The sequence below is a fragment of the Acartia tonsa genome, chromosome 9 (genome assembly GCF_053477335.1).
Source record: "Acartia tonsa isolate MP-2025a chromosome 9, ASM5347733v1, whole genome shotgun sequence".
In the NCBI taxonomy this organism is placed as follows: Eukaryota; Metazoa; Arthropoda; class Copepoda; order Calanoida; family Acartiidae; genus Acartia; species Acartia tonsa.
The window spans coordinates 45672655-45692763 of record NC_137268.1 but is presented as its reverse complement, the minus strand read 5'-3'; the positions used below and the strand labels follow the sequence as shown (position 1 = coordinate 45692763).

Sequence of the window (20109 nt, the reverse complement as noted above, 5' to 3'; positions counted from 1 at the left end):
TCAACTTCGCCAAAATGTGCATATGCAAGTTGTGGCGTGGGTCTTGCACTTTTTGGCGTGGGTCCTTGCAAGTTGTGGCGTGGGTCAGTCTCCCTTACAAGTTTTGGCGTGGGTTAGTCTTTGGATTGGTGTCCTAGGCGTCAGCCTGTAGCAGCTCTTTTTGGGCAAAGCCAATACTTTGAACAGAGTAGCTTAGCTACTTAAAAAAGGTGGCTTGGTATTTTAACTATTTGCATTTAGAAATTGCCCATCATAAATATTTTTTATACAATTTTTTTCTATTACCTGAAAGATACTAAGATATAAAGATAAAAATTTAAATACACCCTGAAAAGAAAACTGCTATTTCTCTTATGGAGGAGGGGGGGGGGGTGTATCTACAACAAACAGCTGTTTCAGAGATATTGCTGAACATAAACACATAAATTACCTCACAAAAAGTAAGAATGTGTTATGTGCGAAAAAAAGAGACTGCCATAAAAAAATGCAGACATGCTAATTTTTTTTTGCAATAAACAATGTCTAGTTTGCTTATGCAAACTTTTGTGTTCATTCATTCCCGCCAATAAGAATGGAATAAGGGAATTGTGTCAGAGAGAGAGGGGACATTGGGCTGCTTATTACACTTGTCCCCAATGTTTTTTGATATCGTTTTGGCTCAACAACTTTAGTGAATTTTGATTGGTATTTTAATTAGGTTAAGTGTTCAAACGTTTAACCCACTTAATTTCATCTACAGAAAGGAGTAATTTTGTGTATCATCATTGGGTATGTATATCAATTTATTGACTATTGTCTTAACCCTTCATATCACTGAATTTGTGTACTGTTGTATTAATTTGCAGTTCTAATGTGACTAATAAAAGAGTTTTTCTAACAAATAATTTTAAATAATATAAAATAGTACCTACCTAATTTCAAAGAAATACTTAAAACACGTAACAATTATATGTTAAAGCGGTAATTTTAAGCAATCTTTAATTTTCTACATTGTTTCAAATTAACTTAAAAACAGACAGATAATAGTTAGAATTATATTCTGACCATTTTTAAAATGTTAATTGTTTTTGTCTGTATATTTGTATTCTTACATAAAAACAAAATAAAAAACTAGGGGCCTTAAGGCATCGAAACCAATTTATATACGCTGGATTATAACCGGTTCTCATCCATACTGAAGACATGTACATATAGCATTGTATTATTGACAATTTTCCACGAATATTCAAATTCCTCGAGCCTTACAAAACTAGGTTTAATCTTTTAATTTCAATATCCGTGGAAATAATGGCAGTAAAACTTACCTTTCCAAGGCTGTTGTCGGCACTACAGATATACGGACCCGCATTTTCCAATCCAGCCCGCTGAATCAGGTGCCGAAAATTGGTGCTGATAAATTTGCCGTTTCGCAGCCATTTCACGTCCTATAAGAAAAAAGTGATGATTTTCTTATGTTTAGTATTTTAGCCTTAGAATCTAATAATGATTCACCTACTTAAAAATATTTTTTTTTAAATCCAGTTAGGAAAGGGATATTTGACTGTAAATCATGCTTGTACCCAAAGTTTTTAATCTTTGTGAAAGTACGTAAATCATTTCCAATGTCTGATCCCTTAAGATCCCTGCAAATATCACAAATACTAATAGACGCTGGCGCGCAGCTTACCTGGACATTAGGTTTAGAATCAACGGTGCATTCCAGTGTTGCGGGTTCTCCACGCTCCACGCGCACAGGATTCTCAGGACCAACACTCACGCGTGGATAGTCTGAAAAAAATCACGGATTTAAAAAATAATAGGTATATATTTCATAGTAACTAACCCCCCCCCCTCCCTTAATTTATAATTTATTTAAAAAATAAGACGTGGGGGGAGGGGTGTTTAAGTGGTCAACCATCTACTGATGGGAAAGCACCTAGTTCTAAGATATTTTGTAAAATCTACTTTTGCTACCTTTATTTTGTGTGTGGCTATTTTAATACAAAAATCACGAAACCTTTTCTTCATAATCACAAAAAGTATGAATACTTACAATTAACGTTAATCTTTGTGGAAACTTGCATTGTCTCTTCCTTGTCGATAGCCTGGTTCCAAACAGTACAGGTGTATTCAGAATTATCATCGTCCTAGAGAAAACAACAAGATTAGTCTTAATGAAAACTTCTGCCTTTTAGAATCGAAGTAAAACCTATTTCTAGCCGTTTCTTTAAATGCAAACTAACTTTTATCTGACGAATAAACGTAAATTATTTTCCATTATGGCTTTGAAACAGATTAATATTAGCTGAATTAGAACTGGTTCCCAGACATACTGAAAAATCATCAATTTTTCCACGAATATTAAAATAAAAATCATAAAATTAATATCAATTTTGTTATCTCGGGACAAAAAGTTAAAAATCAGATGAAAAACGGCTAAAATAAGCAAAATTTCATAGAAAACTCGTATTATTCAAGACTTGTTAAAGTAAAATATAAACTAAACGCTTCAATTCTAACAAATATAACTTGCTTGTTGATTTTTATATAAATACAATACACACTACTTTAAGATGTATATTTTTATCAAATTCTAAATGCACTAAAGATCTTAATGAAAAGAGTGTTTTTATGACTTTTTAATTGCAATTATTTTTCATTAACCTTTTCAATGAAAAAGAAGAAAAAAGGTTTTGATTTAATCAGTTATTATGAATTAGGAAAATAGAGATAGGTCAACGAGAAAAAAATGTGTTCTTAAATTTAAAAATGTCTTGCCCTCAGGGATAAGACAATGGACGACAAATGCGTCGCCATGCCCTTTGACGATGGTCAAAATTAACCCTTCTGAAGATTAAAATCATTGGTTGTTAAGTTAGAACGCTGAAGTTTTTACAATCCAATCAAGATTTAATATAAAGCCAACAAATAGGAGATTATGTTTAAATATTTATAAAACTTTGGGTACCAGTTAAATTTACAGTCAAATATCCCCTCCCTTCCTGTTTGATTCAGAAAATCTAATGAATATTATTTTATATGCCAACCTCCTATCCCTGTAATTCATAGGATAAACTAAGTGTTGTTTAATGTAAAAGCTCTTTAACAGTTGATATACGGTGTCTAAGTTAGTCATTTAGTCAAATAAAGTATCAAAATAAGATCCAAAAGAGCAAAAAGAAGGAGGGGATATAGGACTGTAAATTTTATCAACATAATCTCGTTAGCTTATAAATGTTTTATAAAAATTTAATTGGTTGGTAAAAACTGGCAGTTTCCAAACTTGTCAACCACTATTTTTTCTACTTAAGGGTTTAATTGTTTATAGTAATTGGTTGTTTACTTCATTATCATCTTATCCCCTAAGATCCTGATTTAAATGGCCGACTTAGAACACTTGTGCGTAAAGAAAATTTATTTGATAGCATTATAATTGAATTTTCATAAAGTTTTTATCTGCCTTTATATCTTTAATTGTTGCAGACCCTCTATTACTTTATGCAACCGTATTTTTTTCAACAACGCACTTTCATAGGTAAAGTTAAATAGATTCCTTTAGAATATATGTGGATATGTGAAAATTGTCGTCAATTTAGGTTGCTAGCATGGACATCCTTTATTGGTAAGTTTGTTCATCCAGTAGGTGGGGAGGGGATGGGGGTAAAGGGGGTTAATTTAGACAGTTAGGGAGTTTCACTTTATTAGAAGATATGATAATCTGGTGTAAGATCCAAGTAATAATAAATTTATTATATAAAATCAAATCAAAATTAATATAAATATTAAAATAGGAACCCTTAATTAAATTGGCCAATAAAAACTCCCCAAAAATTTTATTTTTACATAACCACGGTTGCGTTACTTTCAGCTTAATTGTCCTTGTTTTTAAATAATCGCAGTTAGTGTTGCATTTTAAATAGGATTAAAAAGCTATGCTTAAATATTTTTTATAACTATCAGATTAATTCCAAGTAGCTACTTTCATTTTTAATTTTAATATTAGCCATTTTGCAACAAGCAACAAAAAGGTAATATTTTATTTTTAGTAGCGAAGCTACTCTGTTATTGTAAAAGTTCGTTTGTCTGTTAGAAAAGTAGCTATTTATCGGCTGCTGTTAAAGAAAGAGGACTATTTTCAGAGGGAAAAAAATATCTCTAGATAGACTAAGAAATAAACTTACAAATAATGACTTTTTTCGTAAGCCGGTCTATTAGTAATGGCACAAAAGTATGATTTAATAAGCTTTTTCTATAGTATTAAGACAGCAATTTTTTTGTGTGAATAATCTTTCTAATGTTGAGAAACTATCAAATAACTCACACAGTCCGTATATTACTTAATGATATAACTTTTAATGTTCTAGTTAATTTTGTTTGGTAAAAATAGCATTTTTTCCCCACAATTCACCTTCTTTAAAACTTACCTTTTCTGGTATAACAGTAATGACGGAAACTGTGGGGGTATCTCTATCCAGGGCCGGGGTAAACTCGATGGAATCGTCCGATGCAATTTCACCATTCTTCAACCAGGTCATCTCGGGGGGTGGGGAACCACCTGAAAAAAAATAGTAAAATATTAATAGACTGCACTGGTTAGCCTAAGTAAATATAGAGACAGGGAAATTGTGCTCTTATTAAACATGATTATTATTGAAACAAAATGGATATAAACTTAATAATTTGAGAAAATATTTCTTGATCATCCAATGTTCTATCCCTGTATATATCCCTAGAAAGGCGGATCTCAAAATTAAGCTTATCTTTGACAAAATCAATTTTTTTCAACCACTTGAAAAACAAACGACTGTAGTAAACCCAGGGAATCACGGATCAGATCTGAGAATAAAATCCCCCCCCCCCCATTCTATGACATAAAACAGTTAGTCTTTTCCTATAACCAGAGTTTCAGCAATCCATTTTAGTGAAGCCTAACATAGGTCCCGGGATGGTTTTAGGATATTTCATTTATGATTGTTTTTTTTGGGGGGCTATTTTTCAACCCTTTCTCCCCTACAAAGGGACTCAGTTGCTAGTATTTTTTTAAAAGGGAGGATGATCTTTCTTTGTCCTACCTATTTTCTATATAATACAGTTTATAGAGTGGCTGCACATAAAATGCATGGTAAATTAAGATGCAGACTTACGGTAGTAAAAGATCAGACGTATCTATTAACTATGTATACTTTAAATACAATAAAAGTTAGGATTTTCAAAGACTTTTTGATTAAAAAGGACTATTTTATTCAGTATATGGGAAGCTGTCAAATTCACTTTTTGAACTTTTGAAGTAATTTACCTAAAATTGAAAATAAACTATAAAATCTTAAATACATACATCCTACTAACTATATGTTTTATGTCTTTGAAAATCCTAACTATTGGTAAAGTTGTAAATCATCACTCAAGGAAAAGTGAGTAGTCATATTTATTTTCTCAGTAGCTACATAGGATAATTTTACTAAAAGCCATAGAAAGAAGTACCTGTTGGTTCTACTTTTAGGTCATTTAATTTTTTATGCAAAATCAATTAGGTATATTATTTTGCAATTTTGAAAAAAGTAACTACAACCAAATCGATAGTTTTTTGACTTTATTGTAAAAAAAACCTACACTGAAATTAAACTTTTATAAGTAGTATGTAGCATTGAAAAATGAGTTTTGATTTTTTAAATTTGTACAATAAAATCTATGAAACGGCAGGACTGATAAGTCAGGAAATGTCGGAATAGTTTAATTCATAAAATAAAATAGGTAGGTATACTGTATCTTTTTCAATTAGGACTTAATTTTTAGTCATTATCTTAAGAAACAATCAAATAATGACGGTACAAAAATTTTGTATTATAGACATATGTCAGAAAAAGCCTTTTTTGGATAATAGCTCTTTTGTTTTCCTGTCTTAATAATAAATATTACAAATATACTTTCTCTTTCCAGGATAAGGATATTTATTTAGACAAAATATATAATTTCATTAGTAAATAACTGCGGACAAACAAAACTAAGTAAATGGTAGTGAGCATGTTTTTATGCATTGTCAATATTTCATGTCATAATTTGGAGGCAAATTACATCCCGGCCTCATTTTCAGTACTTACATTTCTTTATGAAAATACATCTTTATTTAATTAACATAAAATTGTCCTTACATCCGCTTATATGAAGGTAAATTAATCTCTAAGATTAAGAAGTTGGATTTAAGGATAGTTATTTCTCGCATCGTATTATAAACGGCTTTCCGCGGATATAGAATGTACAATTATAAGATTAAAACCAGTATTTTAGCCCCTAGGTGCCGTAGGCACGGGCTAAAAAAACTGGTTTTAATCTTATGATTGTACATTTTTATATTCGTAGAAAGCTGTATATAATACGATGCTAGACATAGTTTTTTCGTATGGATGAGAACCGGTTCCTATCCACCGGATTCGAATGAATACGAGAAAACTAATTATACATTGATCTTTCCTTGTTTTTTAAAAATCGAGGTTATCCCCCCCCCCTCCTTCCTATTTTAAAAATGTGTATAATTTGAGACACTATGTAAAGACAAATAGTAATTTTCACGTGTGTATTGACCAGTTGTCTGTCGGGGGGGTTTGGAACAAGAATTGCCAAAAAAGTTTTTTTTAGAAAATACATTTCACTTCAAGTAGGGGTTTTATGAAATAAGGGATACTTAAGTGAAAAGTGTCCTCCCCTACCGCAAAAGGGTTTTAGACTTTCCCAGGACATAAAAAACGTTTCAATGTAAAGAAGAACCATATCGGTTCGGCGGTTAGCAAGATCTTAACCTACACACGCATTGATAAAATAGAAAAATCTTCGTATAAAATTCACAACACTTTTTTAAAAGTATCAAAGACAAAACAACAATTCTAAATAAACTACCCAGTTAAAAAAACCTTTTAGAACTCTCCCTTTAGAAGTATTTGAATTATTTTTCGGTATAATTATCCCGTTCTGTGGTTATGACCAATTTTTGTGGGCTATGTCCATTTTTATGGTGAAACATGGGTTTAAACAAGAATGCCAGCGTACACAAGTAGCGTAGCTAAATGAATTAAAAATTAGGATTAGTCTCTATGTCTGTATGTCCGTACTTTTTAGGGGAGCTCTATACCAGGCAGATTATAAGCTTTTTGAAAGCAAATTATAAAAGAAATTGATGAGAAAAATACATATTGTAGTTTGGTTTCGAAACCGATAAATAATCAATCTTAAAATCTTTCATTTTCATATCCTCGGAAAGCTGACTAACTATACTACGGCGATAATAGTTATTTCTCGTATCGTATTATAAACGGCTTTCCGCAGATATAGAATGTACAATTATAAGATTAAAACTAGTTTTTTTAGCCCCGTGGTGCCGAAGGCACCGGATAAAAAAACTAGTTTTAATCTTATGAATGTACATTTCTATATTCGTAGAAAACGGGATATAATACGATGCTAGACATAGTTTTTTCGTATTCATGAGAACCGGTTCCTATCCACCGGATTCAAATGAATACGAGAAAAACAATTCTCCACAAAAAATATTTTCAAAATTTAATTATAGAGATGCTTTGCTACAATAAGGGTTTGTGCGTCTATAATCATACTTATGTAGGTACACCGTACAGACAAATAAGCTTATCAGATCTTTACTGCAAAGATATAATACCAAAAGTAAAAAAAAATACATTTGTAACCAACAAATAAATTGATAAACCATCCTATTTAATAATGCAGTAAGCTTTCTTTGTCTGTAGCGAAGGATCTCTCTAACCGCTGAACCGATATGGTTCTTCTTTACAAAGAAGCTTCTTATAGGTCCTGGGATGGTTTTAGGCTATTTTTCTGCCCTTTCATATTTCTTTGAATACCATAGATACTAGTGACGCAGCCGCTAGTATAATTAAAAATTGAACATTCTAATTTTATCAATATTCTGGCGATATAATTTGAAGTTGGATAACATTTTCAACCCTATTTCCCAAACTGTTAAAGATATTATCCTTGCTGTTTAAAAAGGTTAAAAGGTGAAAAATAATATGTCTTGTAGGGAAATAACAAATTTTAACTTTTTAGACTGACCTTAAAAATAAATACAGTTCAGCCAATGATTTGAAGAAATTTTTTTTTTTAAAACGTACCTAAGCTTTTTAAGTTTAAAAGTCCAAAATCTGTAAAAACGACTTGAAATTCATATTTTATTATTTTTATTACAAGAAAATATGAAAAAAGTATGGGAAAAACGGCCAACAAACGAAAGACTGACATACAACCATCCTATTACTTATTCAAAGACAAATATTTATAATCTATTACTGTTAGCCAATAAATACTAATAAAACCTTACCTACGGACTCGCAAGCCAGCTGGAACGGCTTAGATTCCGTCACGTTGGGCAGCAGGGGGGTCAACACTGGGCGCCCAGGCTCAAACAGGATGACAAGGTTGGTGGTAGAGTTGTGGATGTACTCCCGAGACTCCTTGGCCACGTTGCGACACTCGAACACTCCGTTGTCCCGTTCGTAGCTCGTCCCAGCAATGTTCAGGTCGTAGATTCCCGCGTTTTTGTCGTAGTTGACCCTAAAAATAAAACATTTTATTACTTAAACAGTGAGAGAAGCGAAGCTTTAAATAAAAGCTAAACTGATTTAATCTAAAAATAAATGAAATTATCAGGGATCTAAAGGGATAAGACAATGGCCGATAAATTGATGTACATCCCCAATGATATTACACAAATATAACCCTTCTATAGGTTAATATTGATGGTTGAAACGTTTGGACACTCCCCTTAATGAACAAACCAACTTTGGGGACTTGTGCAATAAATAGCCTTACAAATAATTGAAATTATGAAATATCTAAGAAAGTATTATTTTTAAAAAACTCTGTTAAATATTTATTTTTGACAATTCAATATATTGTTCTTAAACCACAATATTAAATTTCTTAAGATTTAAAAAAAAAATAATAATTAAGGTATTGTTTTAAAAGAGGTATATATCACAAGAAAAAAACTATTTTGTCCAAAACAATTGCCGTCAGTAAACCTTTTATATCTACGTTTGGTTTTAGGCTATTTACTTCCTAGGAGCGCAGCCGCTAATTGGTATTTAAACCATTTTACTGTTATTTTATAAGTAAGAGTTTTTCATTCCAATAAGATGAAAATGAAGTTATTTTGTTTCTGAGGGGTTGTGAGGAAACCCTTTTGGTATTTCTCTAAACCTCTTTCACATATATCCATTTTTATGACTAGGCAGAAAGTTTGAAAATTGAAAACATATTAATCAGTTGTAAATGAAAAAGAGTTAGGTATTATCATTATATTTTATAAAAATATTAAACAAATTATTTTTTCCACGCTTCATTAGCCAATTTTATAAAAATTCTCATACAATAATAACAGTCCTTTGGTTTTAGGAAAATTTATCACATATATTTTATCCTATGGCGAGCGAAGCTACTCTTTATATGTGTCTATGTAAGTACGTCTAGTCTGTCTGGAGAGGATAGTTAGAGTAGTTTCCATTCCAATTTTTAAAATTATTGCTCCGTTTTTTGAGTGAATTGTCCTTGTTTTTTCCCTTCAAGTGATTATTTGAAGACCACAAAATAAATGACATTTATATTTGGCCCTTGATAGCAATTATTTCAAAGGCTTGGGTGTCGAAACAAAACCGCCAACTTCCGTGTTAAACCAAGAGTCATTTCTACTGTTTTTCTTCGTCAATTTTAGAGCATTATTATGATCAAAGACTTATTGTTAAAAGCCCTTAATTTTTTTTGCTAAAATGTAAAAACATTAAAAAGTTTCGAAGGTTTTCGGTGTAAAATATATTTTTTTTTGCAGAAATATTTTTCCCACGAAGAGCAATTTTTCAACATTCGGTTGGACGTTATTAATTACATAGGAACATTTTTGCTAGAGACTTTTTCTTAATTTTTAGGGATAAGGGATAGTGGATAATATGTTAATACCCCCCTCAACCCCCAACTTTTGTTTTTGGTAGCCAGTAAAAATAAGGGAAAAGAAAAGTTTTGTAGATTTATCTGATTTTCATTGACCATTCCCTCCCTGTAGGCGAAAAATATTATTTAATTCTACATGGTCCTATCCCTAATTTCCTGTAGAGTGCAAGGTTCTCTAGAAAATTATAAATGGCAGCATCAAAAAGCTAAGAACATTTGGCTTCCGAAAATTAATCTTTTTAATGAGAAAAGACATTTTCCAGAATTTAATAAGATTTTGTAATTTAGATTTTAATTGATTTGAATCATATTATGTTTTTGTAAAAATTAACATGTTTTCCCCTAAACTACAAGATTAGATACTCCGACAGACAGACATCAAGTTACTTTTATGCAAGGATTACAAAATTCAAATAGCTAAACTGTAGGTAGATAATATACTCTTTTAAATAATACTAAAGTACATATAAATAAAGTATAGATTTGCTATGCTACTTTTAGAACAACTGTTTTTATCTTTGATAATTGTCATTTCTTTGAAAACAATTTATTTCCACTAAAATTAAGAGAATCAAATAAAATAACTGTCTTTCAAGAATTTTGAATAACTGTAGCTTCATGTTTTTATGTTTAAATAATGTAAACAATCAATTTTGACAAAAAATCATGCATAGATCAATAGAATATGAACAATTTAAATTATTAGAAGAATTTTAAATATAAAATTTGGAGGATTTATTTATCTTCATTTCATCCCAATATTTTTCAGCTACTAAGACAGAATTTTGTAATCTATAACATAAAAGTTCCAAAAAAATATGCTATTTAAAACAAAAGATTATCTGTTTTTCGGTTACACTTTTTATGTTGCATTTGAATTAAGGAAGTATCTTGAAATCAAATTCAAGACATCAAGCATGGGATAAAACTCCTCAGAAACAAAGTGATGGTTTCATTATGATGATTTTTTTGAAAATATTGAGAAATTTTATGATATGTTTATGTTTTTGTCCTTCTACGCAAATAATTCTATGACTAACTTTTTTTATTTACCTAGAAATAAAACCTTTAAAGTACTTTAAAACACTTTTTTTGTGTTTTGTTTCTTTATCTAAAATCATTTTTAAAGCATTCTGAAGAAGTCAAGTTAGCATGTTTGTGTGTTATGACTGAAAAATTTAAATTAATTTGAAGAAAGGTATTAAAAGTAAAAACAGAATAATTCAATTTTGTTTTAATTTAATTTTTTATATTTCTTAGCTACATTAACTTTAACTGAACATAGAAAAACATCGTAATGGGTATAATAAAAGAAACATATTTTTTTGTTAATAGACTTTTATAAACAAAGGCAAAATACTTCATTTTCGGATAAAAACACCCTGATTTTAACAAAAATATGAAGTATTCTTCTAATTTATGTAAATTAAATATTTAGGCCTAAATTCAACTTATACGATGAAAATATTTTGCTTATTTCATCTACCTAATAATATGTTGATTTTTAATATGTTCCGTTTATATTTTTGATATATACTTATATCATAGTTTATAGTAGCAAACCTGCTATAAATGCCTTCTTGTAGATCTGTTCGAATCTGTTTGCTATACAACAAGGATGACAACATCCATAAAAGCGAAGCACTGAAAAGGTAGGACAAACGGACATTAACACTAATATATTGTCAGAACTAAATAATCAGAATATAAATATATAAGACTCGAAGCAAAATTCTAAGTAAACTTGTTGAAAAACTGCTTTATACATAATAATGTTTGTGGACATACCTACATTTTTAGGACTTGATTATAGAGTTGCTTCGCTTATAACATTATACTTTGTTCTCCCAGGAACCAAAAAAAAGTTTTTAAAGTTACAAAAATCAACATGTTTAAAACGGACGTACGGACATTTTGTTAATGATTATAGAGTTGCTACGCTTTCAAAATCGTACCTAACTATTAAAGGAATCACCATGCAAAATTTGAAATCGATAGGACAATTCTAACATGCCTAAATTAACGAAAAAAGCTATCCGTTACGGACGTACGGACGGACCGACCCTAATTATAGAAAAGCTTCGCTTTTAAAAACTATGCGTCATAGAATCAACAGAATGTGTATTTCAATGATTTAGTGTTTATTTATGTGTTAACAATATCATACTAGTAAAGGAATTGATAAATGAACTAAAAAGGATTTTCATGAAATTAATTGAACCTTTTGGTAAATGAACCTCAAGATGTATAGTTGTTGTTTTCAAATAAATTTCAAGTCTTTTTGTACAAGAGAGTTCAATAATGATATTTACTGCTGCTATGTGAGACCGGTGAATTATTTGAGTACAGAATAAATGTATAAGTTTAGATGTTAAACCCAGCCAACTGCAAGGCCCAAGTGGTTGGGACCTTTTTCGTCTGCTAGCAATTTTCTTTCGGTTATTTTGAGATATTGTAACGACATGGCTGTGCTTATATTTCCGACGCTATTGGTTAATATTAAACTATAAAATTGAAAGTCAGCACAGGGCCCCCACCCTGTTGATAAAGTTACTTAAAGCTAGTACCCCCTCTTTTCTTTTACTTTATTGAGTATGGGAAATGTATTGGTTCATGGTTGTCCACATACTTCTAGAAATTGGGTTTTAGTTTTTAAGATTTAGGTAATAAAACAGGTCATATTAATTTTCAACTCAAATATGAGCCATTCATACGATATAGTCCATTTTGAAACTTTTGTATGAGTTTAATTAACCCTTTGCGCGCGAGAATAAAAATGCGCAACACTTCCTAGTGTCTATATATGGAGCTGAGCAAAAGGAGTAAATTCAATTGCATCATTAGCAATGTATGTTTTCAACCAGGCATTTAGGGACATGACGAACATTTTTTCAGGCTATCAAAGAATGGATTTTATTAGGAAGAAGTCTAATTTATTGTCGATTGACCTATCCCTAGTTGTGATAAGTATAGAAATAAAATTAATTTGGAGTTAATAGAAATACTAACGCTACTGAATTACTTTCAAATGATCTTCAATTTTCAATTCTAATAAAAAAAATTAAGTATTTTTATTTTATTTTCGATTTCATTAAATTCACTTAAAGCTAGGGCAAAATAATCGTACATTGATCAAATATCTATCAATAATAAAAAAAATATATTTTTGTTTTGATATTTTTAATAATCAAAACACTCGTAAATAGATCATAATGGCGTATTAGAACTTCCTTAAGTTTGTATTTTTACAATGTAAATTATTTTTTGGCTTTTCCTTATTTTTTAATTTTAGGAAACAATTAAAAACCAAGAAACACATGATACCGCCTGGAATTTTTGAGGCAAACTAGTTTTTTTTTCACCTACTGAAGTGTTTTTTTATTGGTGGTTTTACATGGCATACCTATTGATCTAAATGTATGACATTGCTTAAGTCTAATCAAGACAACTATTCAATGTAGGACACTCGTGTTAGACGTGTATACATTCCAGCAGAAATTATATTTTAATACACTTAGGAACTTGAAGGGATAAGACAATGGCCGTTAAATTAAAGTACATTCCCAATAATGATACACAAATTATCCCTCCTTTAGATTACAGTTAGTGGTTGAGACGATTGGACACTCAACTTGATATACCAATCAAAATTGAATAACAGTCCCCAAAGTTGTTCAGTCAAAGAATAAGAAACCGTTCATATAAAACTTTGGGGACTAGTACAATAAACAGCCGAATGTCCTCTCCCTACTTGAGTTTAAATTAATAATGATCTCGTTCGTAAGGAGGTTAAATAACTTTGCTACTTTGATATTTAACTTAAAAAGAAGAACTCTTTTATACAGTGTTGAAGAAAAAAAGGCCTTTTAGACAAATCATGCCACAGTTTAGATTAAGATTATTTTTATTAGTTAAGCTACTCAATAAATAAGATACGTTAGTATGTCCGTAACGGATATCCAATATAAGTAGAAACTGGGCATGTTAGAATCGTTCTATTACTATGAAACTTTCCATATATTTATTTTGTGAAAACAGTGTCAATTTAGAGTTTTTTCAGCTTCGCTAGTATGTATTTTATCATCCTTGTTTATTAGATGCAATGACAAATAGCATCATTAGATCTGCTTTTGGGGGGCTGCTATTTTTCCTGTTGGTATATGATTCATCAAAATACTCCCCCCATCCCCCCCACCTCTCAATTACAATGTATAAATTCTGTATTTGGTTGCTTGTAAATGATTAAGGGAATCTTAATTTAGTAATAGAATCAAAATTTAAGAAGCTGAGAAAATAAGGGGGAAATGTGACCTTTTTTTCCTTTTGACATATTTAGTGTAGCAACCCCGCTGTTTTAAAACTATTTAAAACAACCCTTCACAGACACTTTCAAGGGTCCCTGAACGCGTATTAAAACGTCATAAAAAAAACAAGGACAATTATGTTTATAAAGATGGTAGCGCAGCAATAACAAGGTAATTACATTTTAAAACCTTCTGAACAACGATGGGAGATGAATATTTAAGGCTTAGTTAGCAAATAAACTAATTTTTACTCTCATAGATACGGACGTACCGAGTTATTGAGAAGCTGCGCTCTTTAAAATTAAAATTATTTTCTCCCTCTCAGACAAAACAAAGCAAAATATGTTAAAATTGGATCGACGAAGGTCATTTTTAATTACAATTCAAATCAACATGGTACGCGGCAATTAAAATCACATTGAATTGTGTTTTTTTTTTAAACTTTTTTTTTTGATATAATATTACATGTTTAAATTTGATTTTAGAAATAACTAGGGGGATAGGGAAATGGAATATGAAAACATAAAAGTTTTGAGGTTTTCTGGCAATGTTTAAGAAATATTTATAAAGTCACAAATCCTATTATATAAAGTAGTAAGCGTTTTATGTCTGTCCCGAAGGATCTCGCTAACCACTGAACCGATATTGTTCTCCTTTACAGTGAAGCTTCTTATAGGTCCTGGGAAGGTTTTAAACTATTTTTGGGGAGGGTGTCTTCACACCCTCCCCCCCCCCGAAAAATACTTTTTTTACTAGTGCACCTAGAGGCTTCTAGGGGCGTAGCCGCTAGTATTTATATTAATATACTTAGCCTGAAACTGGAGGCAAAATGTTTTTTCTACAGATATAACATCCCCACCCGCCTGATTATAGGGACAAACGGGCGTTGGTACATTTTCTTTCGGAAATAAAAATACAGAAAAATATAGGTTAGAACGACACAAGAAAAAAGGGTGTAAAACATTTTTTTGGCTCACATGTAGAGAAAAAAAAAAAAGAGTTCATAATTTGAGGGGAGGAGTGGGTGATTCTAAAATGCTGTTATTTTTTTTATTTAGCCAATTTCTAGTTTTATATTAAAAGATAAGCATTGAATTTAATAGGCTATGCTTTGTTTAGTTAGATTATGATAATGCTTTCGTATTTTGGTTAGGTTGGCTATTGAAAGGTTTAAGCCCCCAACAGGGGATCGACTTTTATCTGTAAATATTTATTTTTTAGATTAAAATATATAAGACTCTAATGACTGCATTTTATTACTAAAAGCAACTTGGTAACAGACTAAACAGAATCTAGATTTTTTGACAAAATAAGATAATTTTTGTGGGTTCGTAGAACAACCCTCTGGGGGGCATAGGATGAGAAAATGGACTTAAGGTGAGGGGGGGGGGGTATTAGAAACAATAACGGACAGGAAAAGGCAAGGAAAACATAAATCTTTAGAAAAAAAGAACAAAACCATGAGAAAACAAGTTTTTAAAAAACAGTTAAAATTAATAAAAAAAAGTAGCAAACTAAATCTAAAAGTTTAAAACAAATTAAAAATAATACCTACCTAATTGAAAAGCAGCTTGAAATATCTTTGTAAACTCTTTATTTTTTGGCTATTTAAAAAACATACAATTTGGTTTAAATGAATAAACACACCTATGAGAAAATTGCAAGCAGGTTTTCTATATGTATTATATGTTCCAAATGTAGTTTTTTTTAATCCTAGTTTTAAAAAGCCTTAAAAACATTATGTACTTTATACTTCGTTTTGGTCCATCTACTAGATTAGTTTTAACTAGGTATTTAGTAAATTTTTTTAATGATTTAAAAAAATATATATGTGTCCATTCTAAAACTTGTCTATGTTTTATTGTGCATTACTTTTATGCATTTCTTGTCTCCAGACTTGCAGACAGACAGACAGACGGACAGACAGAGAGACTTAAAAACCAGTTACCATATAAACAGACATGAAGACAAAATTCGACCATTTATCTTAATATTTTAAGCAGTGCAGCTAACCATAATTTCTACTTCAATAAAGTTCATTGATTTTAAAATTTTATTAATTCTGCTTATGGACAATCAAATTCTTGTTAAATTAGAAATTTATGTGTAATTAATTAGAAATAATAAATGTTCTAAATCCATCCTAAAATCAGTGGGCACATAGCCACTGGTGACAAATATAGTTTAATTGATAAAATGGTTTAATTTGAAAAGTCTACAAAAATGAAATATGGTCTCATTCAATCTTTCAACTAGAAATCTAAAAGGAGAGTATCTTTATATTTTTTTTTAAAAATCAGTGTCACCCCTTACTAAAAATAGCCAAGATCCTACCTCAGAGAAACCCCTTACTTTTTAAAAATATTTTATTTATCTAAATTCTAAAGAAATGTTTTATATGATTAAACTTTTGGTTTACTTTATTTATTACACTAAAAATACTAGAAAATTATCTAAATTGACAGTCTTTACTTCAAAAAAAAAATGTTATTGATTTGATTTAAGAAAGGGGGCAGAAATTTAGTTTATCAATCAAGCAAATTTGACAAGTGTGAGCGTGTCCATCCAAGGGGAAGAAAGGGGAAAATTAGTTCCAAGTGATTATTTACAGTTCTGGTAAAAAATGTTATACTTTCTAAAGAAAAATTACAACAAAGACAATTAAATTCATAATTATAGTAGCAATAACAGTTTAAAGAGTAACAAGATAATAAAAATATGAAATCTTACCTATATCCAGAAATAAGAACCTCATCTCCAAAGGCCACAGTATCATATTTACCGCCGGGCTTTGTCCGGGTCCAGTACCATTTGCTCTCAACGGGAGATGGCGGGAATTTGCACTCTAAGACGACATTCTCGCTTTCGCGCGCAGTTTTAGTCGTGACCGCGGCATTGTCGCACAAACCTGAAATAATAAGAAACATTTATTGATTGATTGATTTATTAGGGTTTTGATATTTTTAATGTAATCAAAATTAATTACAGCTAATGACAGCTTATATACATTGTAAGGTCTGTTTTAATAATCATTCATGTTACCTTTAATTTAAGATTTGATCTGGAATGACTTATTGTGTATGCAAAAAAATGACCAGCGCAAATACAAACAAACAACAAAGAATACAAAAAACTGCAAGTTCATATTTTGAGTTTAGATCCCAGAGATAGAATCCCTTATTTTTCCAATGAACCCCCCCCCCCCCCCACCTCAATTTTTATATAATGTGAACTATAAATTGCCCATGGATAGCAGCAATTTAGGGTATGTTTTGGTAGCTATCTTCTAAGCTAGGGGGTACATGGCAGCCCCTAGTAAACCTTAACAACTGTAAATAATAATATTTTTTCTAGAGCCAGCGAAATTAGGGGGGGAGGGTTATATAGTCAACTGTAAAATTGGAGATTTAACCAGGCCAGAGTTTGGTGTAATCAGTGGGTTGTATCTTGGTCAAAGCAGTGATTACCTAAAAATGATGACTTTTCATAACAAAGTAAACCTAGGTGCTTTATGGGGCGTTTTTAACACTGGTGAAGCAGGGGGGAGGGCTTGGTTGATATTTGAAAAAAATAATATTGAAAAGGGTAGATAAAATAAAAGGAAACAATATAGGTTATTTAAACTTTTTCACCAGTAAGAAAAGTTAGATATTGAGAGTGACTTTTCTTCATTTTATTATTTTTATCTGGAAAATTTTATTAGTTAAGGTGCAATATCCCTCCACATATACCCAAAAATTTTATGATAATGGTTATTAGATATCTATTATGTTTTAATTTTAAACATTAATATGAACAATGATTTGTATTGCCTAACTAGTTTAATCTCCCATTACCAGACAAAATAATTCTAAATGAACAAGAATGAAAATATTCATGAAAGAAAAGCTTAACAAACCAACCAGCGCTTTTAGTTTTGCTTCATATGCAGAAATCTTCATTAGGATGATATACATTTTGTGATTTTAGTTTGTTCCCAATTGTCTTAGAATTCCTCAGTATACCTACTTTGGGGGATTTATTATACCTTATTATTACAGGAACCCTGATACAAAATACGACTTTCCTGGCATATTTAGTTAGAAATTGTACAGATTTACAAAACAGACTTCAAATGTAGAAAAGCTTCAACAATACTCCCCATGACCCAACAGAAAAAAGTTGCAAATGTAAGCCCTAAAATTATCTTATCTCATATTAATTCAAACAAAGACTGATTTAAGCAGGGAGAGAGATTTTGAAACCGAAAGAAAAATTATTATGCCTCCAACTTGTCTATGACAAAAATTGTGATAAACATGACACAGAAAAGCAATACATTTTGTCAAAATTATGATTCTTTTTGGCTCTTAAAAGACAATAAAGTTATTTTTAAATAAATATCCATGTCAATGCAAATTACTAGAAGCAGTAGCATGTTTTACCACAGCTAGCAGCTAGGGAAGGGTCATATAAATTGAAGAGGGGGGAAGGGTCACATAAATTAAAAAGGGGGGAAGGGTAGAAGTTGGCAAAAAAATTCTCCAGTCATTTCCATTGTTAAAAAACAAGCCCTAGCAATAGATATCTTGAGGGGCCAATTTTCGACAATTAATGTTCAATACATTTTGCATTAAATAAGAGCTTCTAGATTATAGGCTGCCAATCTGACATTTAAATCTAAACAGAAATAATGGTATAATGGGAGAAAAAGAATGAAGTGCTTGAAATTCATTTTGCTTTTATATTTTTCCACGTTATTTTTTCTTTATTGTATTGTAAAGGACCCTAAAAAAGTGGCTAGGAAGCATCCAAACCAGTTTCTCGTTAAATCAAACATTACCTAAGTAATTTCATTACATATAAAATTGTCAAAGATAATGAAAAATGTTCCCCTAACTTTCTCAAAAGCAAGTTGTTGTTACAATGTCAAAATAAAGAGGGTGTGGTGTTTTAGTTGAGACAATAATTTGAGCTTTTTATAGATACCAACATCCTGTCTTTTAAGAACTTAATCTGGACAACTTTTTATTCAATGAGGGCTGTGCACTCACCTCAGCATAAAATTACATTATCAAATCATATAAACCGCATTACAGTTACAAAAAGACTGCCTCTACCCTCACTTTAACTTGTTTATAAAAAGAAAACCTCTATTGATGGATGTTGAATACACTATTTTGGTATTATGAAAATAAGTATGTGGATAGGGGTTATTGTTATTTCAACCAGCTACGAGTTTCATCTTATTAAAGTAAATAATAATCTTGTGAGAGATCCAAGTTATAATGAATCCATTCTTCTACTTTTGTGATTAATTTGTCTTTTGACACAATACGACTGCGATTGCACACCTTTTTATTCAACTTTTTTTGTAGGGATTAATTCAAATGTTTTCTCCATCTAGTTTTATCTTGGAGGATTATTCACTAGAAGAAAATTATTCTATGTATTTCATTTGATAGTACGACCATTGTCTTCAAGTTCTAGCTATGCATGGTAATGAGCTGCGGCTGTTATAAGCCTATATACATATTAATGGCAAGTCATTAATATTCCTATTTCTTGATTATTTAATGATTTATGTATCTTTGAGATCAAATCATTAAGCTTTTAATTTAACACCCCAAGCCAGCAGTGCAGCAGTTGGACAAAACATAAGACCAATCAAATACTTGCAATCATTGTAGTTAATGAAATGCATCAATGAATGGTCCGAAGTATCACATTTCAAAAGTGACTTTATTGGTTATTGTCCTATTGTTTCAAGATTTCTTTTCATTACAAAATTACAAAGACTTATAATAAATATAGAAAGTCTAGATGATTAATTCACTAATTGGACCAAGTCCAAATAAAAGTCCAAGAGGGACACAAA

At 30.7% G+C, this 20109-nt stretch overlaps 1 protein-coding gene across 2 annotated transcripts in view; it reads right to left on the bottom strand.

The window, feature by feature from the left end:
- Positions 1-20109, bottom strand: part of LOC145329057 (cell adhesion molecule DSCAM-like) — a 72305-nt gene that overhangs the window by 28948 nt on the left and 23248 nt on the right. For both annotated transcript variants that reach the window (XR_013882760.1, XM_080173077.1), the window contains exons 2-7: positions 16983-17160; positions 8324-8556; positions 4404-4534; positions 2033-2126; positions 1667-1767; positions 1305-1424 (exon numbers count right to left, since the gene is read on the bottom strand). Coding sequence is in view for 1 of the 2 variants with exons in the window: in XM_080173077.1 (XP_080029203.1) it covers positions 1305-1424; positions 1667-1767; positions 2033-2126; positions 4404-4534; positions 8324-8556; positions 16983-17160 (857 nt within the window). In the remaining variant the exon portion in view is untranslated. The remainder of the gene's footprint in view (positions 1-1304; positions 1425-1666; positions 1768-2032; positions 2127-4403; positions 4535-8323; positions 8557-16982; positions 17161-20109) is intronic.